At 39.2% G+C, this 4,611-nt stretch overlaps 1 protein-coding gene across 1 annotated transcript in view; it reads right to left on the bottom strand.

Moving 5' to 3' along the window:
• MAP3K5 (mitogen-activated protein kinase kinase kinase 5) overlaps nt 1–4,611 on the bottom strand; it is a 311,649-nt gene that overhangs the window by 130,296 nt on the left and 176,742 nt on the right. Inside the window, exons 10-11 of the mRNA XM_006834631.1 lie at nt 3,100–3,259; nt 1,755–1,908 (exon numbers count right to left, since the gene is read on the bottom strand). Of these exons, the coding sequence (XP_006834694.1) occupies nt 1,755–1,908; nt 3,100–3,259 (314 nt within the window). The remainder of the gene's footprint in view (nt 1–1,754; nt 1,909–3,099; nt 3,260–4,611) is intronic.

Genomic DNA, 4,611 nt, shown 5'->3' with positions numbered 1-4,611 from the left:
AACAACAACGCATACATACACCAGAGGGCTTCAAAAAGTTCATGGAAAAATTTCTTCATCTTTTCATTCCTCTTTCCCATGAACTTTAAAAAGTCACCTCATGTGTATGAGTGTTTGTGTATTTATATACATATATTTCTGGTACAGCGTTGTAGAATAAGCACTACATTGCAAGGTCAGTTTAAACCACAAGGTTTAAATATATATACATATGGAGTCCCAGTGTAGCAAGCAAGCACTGTGTGGGTTAATGTGCCGGACCACAATATCCACAGTTTAAGCTCACCAGCCTGCTACTCAGAAACCCATACAGGGTCACTATGGGTTAGAACCAACTCGATGGCACTTAACAACAATATATAGATGTATATTTATAGACATACATACTTGAAATCCTGATGAAGCTTTGTAAGATCAGCATTAGACCACAAGGTTGGTTTGAAATACAAAATTGGGGGTTCAAACCCACCAGCTGCTCCCTGGGAACCCTGTACAGAGTCACTGTGAGTCAGAATTGACTCAAAGGTACTTAACAACAACAATCATACTTTTAAATAGAATACTGACTCAGTGGCACTTAACAATAATCATACATTTAAACACAATAACAAAACAACAACAACATACATATACAAATACATACATACATATACATATAAGGAGCCCTGGTAATGTAACGGATTACAAGTTGGGCTGCTAACTGCATGGTCAGCAGTTCGAATCTACTAGTCATTCCACGGGAGGCAGATGAGGCTTTCTGCTGCTATACAGGGTCACTATGAGTCGCAACCAACTCCACAACACTTAACAACAATAACCATACATATGAGGAGCTTGGACTTCTGGTGTGGCACTGTAGGATAAGCACTGGATTGCGAACTACAAGGTTGGCAGTTCAAAACCCATCAGCTGCTCCTCAGAAATTCTACACAGGGTCACTATGAGTTGGGATTGACTCAATGGCACTTAAAAACAACAACAATAACACAAGGAGCTCTGGAACTATAGTAGATTATGAGTTGGGTTGTTAACTGCAAGGTCAGCAGTTCAAATCTACCATCCTCTCCATGCAAGAAAGGTGAAGCTTTCTGCTCCTGTAAAGATTTACAGCCTTGGACACCCTAGACAGGGTCCAGGATTGTTGTTAAGATTTTAAGACACTACATGTCTATATTTATGTATATTTCACATCCACTAAAGACCAACCCAAATGAATTGCAGACCAGAACCTGTGAGTCAGCACTTCTCATGGTCTAAATGCACATTAAATAGTGGTAGGAGATACTCCATATAATTCTGACCCATGTGGGGAATGAGTGCGAACACAGAATAAAAATGCAGGTGGGTCCGATACTTTTCATCGCAACAGTGATGCTGATATTGATGAAGGCTCATCAAAATGGCATTATTAACTAAAAACATCCATCTGTCTGCTCTGAAGAGACTCTTGACTGGCTAAGTTAACTTACTGAGAAGCTTAAAAGTACAAGTTTACCACGTATCAAAAGAAACAACACAAACTCCATGGCACAGAAGAACACCAAAATGTATCTGATTTCTCTGACTTTAAGAAGTTATTTTAAAGAGTAAGCATATGCGTACCAATTTGCAGAAAATAAACAAGCTAGCCCGATGGCTGTCATCTCCGGATATGCAACTGAGCATACAGTGCTGTTACAGTCATGGTGCAAGATAGTCTTTAATGAAAGAAACAAAAATAGAAATTTCCTTCCAGTTAAATGAAGAGTACTCACCGGAAACCTAACTACAGTCACATCTGTCTTTGTGGCCTCGACCAGGAAATCCATCCAGAAGTCCACGAGTTCCTGCTTGGCCACAGGCTGTTCTACAGGCAATTTCACAAAGTGCTTATAGATCAAAATTGTCTCCACAATAGACTTGAGGTACCTAAGGAATATAAAACATACAACAGCCAAATTAAAACCACCTGTTCTCATACAGCTCGGCATTCTCCTCTAGATGTAATCTCAACTTAGCATTAACAGTTGTGTATTCAGAGTTGCCAAGCATGTATTCATTGTTTATCACACAGCATGTAGTTTAACACATCATCTCATTTAAATCTCACAAAAATTCAATAAGGTAAGCTATTTTTATTTGTTTCCTAGATGGGAAAACTGAGACTTAGAGACCATACGTCACATGAACTGATTCTATGTTGTTGTGGTAGTTAAGCGCCATTGAGTTGGTTCCAACTCATTGTGACCCTGCATAGGGTTTCCAAGGCATTTAAAAAAAAATCTTTCTCCCTCAGAGTGTGTGGTGGGCTCGAACTGTGGACCTTGTGGTTCACAGTTCAGTGTTTATCGTATCGAGCCACTGTGCTCCCAGAATTGGAGCCATACAGCTACTTTAAAATACCATTTTAAAAATCATTGTTGTGTTGTTGTTAAGTGCCATCAGTCAAGCTGATTATGACTCATAGTGACTCTGTATAGGATTTCCAAGAAGCAGCTACTGGATTCAAACTGCCAACCTTGTGATTATAATGCAGTCCACAATGCCACAACAGGACTCCTTAAAGATAATACCTATATTCTATTCAAGAAAATGGTTAATGCCTTTGTTTAAAAATATAATTCCTTAAGGAAACTTTCCAAAATAAGACCTTTCAAAAGAAATCCTTACTGTGTTCTGAAGTCACTCAGTCTATATATTACACAAATATCCTTCAATTTATTAAGACTGTTGGTGCCTCAAAGGAAAAAGCTGAGAAAAACAAGGAGTAAGATAATTATATTAATTTGTGGCTATGTGTGTAAGCACTTTATAAATTATAAGCACATAAGTTAACATGCCATAAATGTTAAGATAACAGACACTTAAGGCATTGTTTTATGGAGGTTATTATAATTGTATTATATTGTAGAACATTATTGTATTCTTGTACTTTGCTACAACAACAAATACACTATGTTCAAAGTCATCAAGACCTATAAACATCTTATTTTCTTCTAGATCCTGCATTTAATTCTACAAGTAAATAAAATAACCTAATTCCCAGGCTAGAAAATAGAATAAGGGAACAAGTGATTGGTGCTGTTTATGAAAATTTCTTGTATTAATGGGTATCATTACCATGCCGGTGTCTTCAGTTTGAAAAGCTTTTCAGATGCTTGAATGACTCTCGTGTGGTCATTGGCTAGGACACTGGCCCCCAGAAAAAATCCAACTTCCCAGTAGCTCTGGAGTTTTTCCAAGTTTCCCTTTTTACCAAGAAGGCTACTTAGCTTCACCCCTAAAAGATGAACAGGAAGTACAGCATTACAAACACACAGTTGGCAAGCAGATCTGGCTTTTTACTCAAAAGCAAAATCAAGCTTGCGTTTCTCCTTTTAGATGAAAGGAACTTTGTTAATCTCCTAACCAAAAACTGGCTGAAGGTTTACATTTGCATATTTATTCATGAAAAAGGAGGCTTCAAAGTGTGAAAAACTGCAGCTAATACCCACTTGACCTGGCTTCAATGACTGGATGATCAGAGTTCAACTAAAAGAAGAAAGAAGAGGAACAAAAGAGTAATCTGATACAATTTGATGAACTTGACCTATACCTATGGATGCAGTAGTTCAAAAGAGGAAACAAATCTTTACAGCAAGGATCATTCCTACCCCTCCATACACAGAGTAGACAGGGATGGGCAACTTGGACATTGGCTACCCAAAATGGGGGGTGGAGTGGGGGGAGTTACAAAGGCAAGAAGTGACTGGTTTACAAGCTTTCAAGAGGGAGCCTAGATCCACAGGGCGTGGAGGAAGGTAGAACCTCCACTTAGTAGTATCCAATCTGTCTGGGCAGGGCTAATGAAAGGAGATGGGGATAGCACTCATGTGGTACAATAGCGAATAATTGTTATCAGGACTGACTGTGAGGGTTGGAAATGTAAAGGTAGATGTTTTGTAGCAAAACGAGGAGAGTGATTGACTTTGCAGTCCAGGAGCGGAGACCCCTGGGACCATCAAGGGAGAAGAGCAGAGTGCAGGACCTTACCCAGAGAAGCAGTGACGCCAGAGATGGAGGCAGAGACGATGATGTGGAGAGATGGAGTGGTTGGGGACTTTAGACCCAGAGAGGGAGAGGGGCTATGTGCTGACGACCAGGGGACAGGCTTGCAGGGTATACCCTTTGGTTAGTTGATGATGCATGGAGGGGATTGTTAACCATGGTAATGTAATGATATATGATAGGATGAATGTAAAACTAATGTTCTCCCATGTAAACTATCACATAATTCACAATAAAACATTTTTTAAGTGTGTGAAAAATTTCATTATCATTTAATTGTATTTTTCCATGAACTTTCTGATGCCCGCACCCCCATCTATATATACAGAGAGGGAGTCATTCACAGTGATCCAGTATAGGGTGGTCCAAGGAGCAGCTAGTGAGTTTGAACCACCTACCTTGTGGTTCACATCTACCTTGCAGTCCTGTGCTTATCCCACAGCACTACAGCAGGACTACATAAAAAGTGAAACTAACATAGAAGAAGGTGAAAATTATCCAATAATTTGGAAGGCCAGTGGTAACTATATATTTTACTATACATCACTCCAAAATTTTATTTCATGACTGCATATGTATGTTGTT

Source organism: Chrysochloris asiatica, unplaced genomic scaffold (genome assembly GCF_000296735.1).
Source record: "Chrysochloris asiatica unplaced genomic scaffold, ChrAsi1.0 scaffold00013, whole genome shotgun sequence".
Taxonomy (NCBI): Eukaryota; Metazoa; Chordata; class Mammalia; order Afrosoricida; family Chrysochloridae; genus Chrysochloris; species Chrysochloris asiatica.
This window is presented reverse-complemented; position numbering and strand designations above follow the sequence as displayed.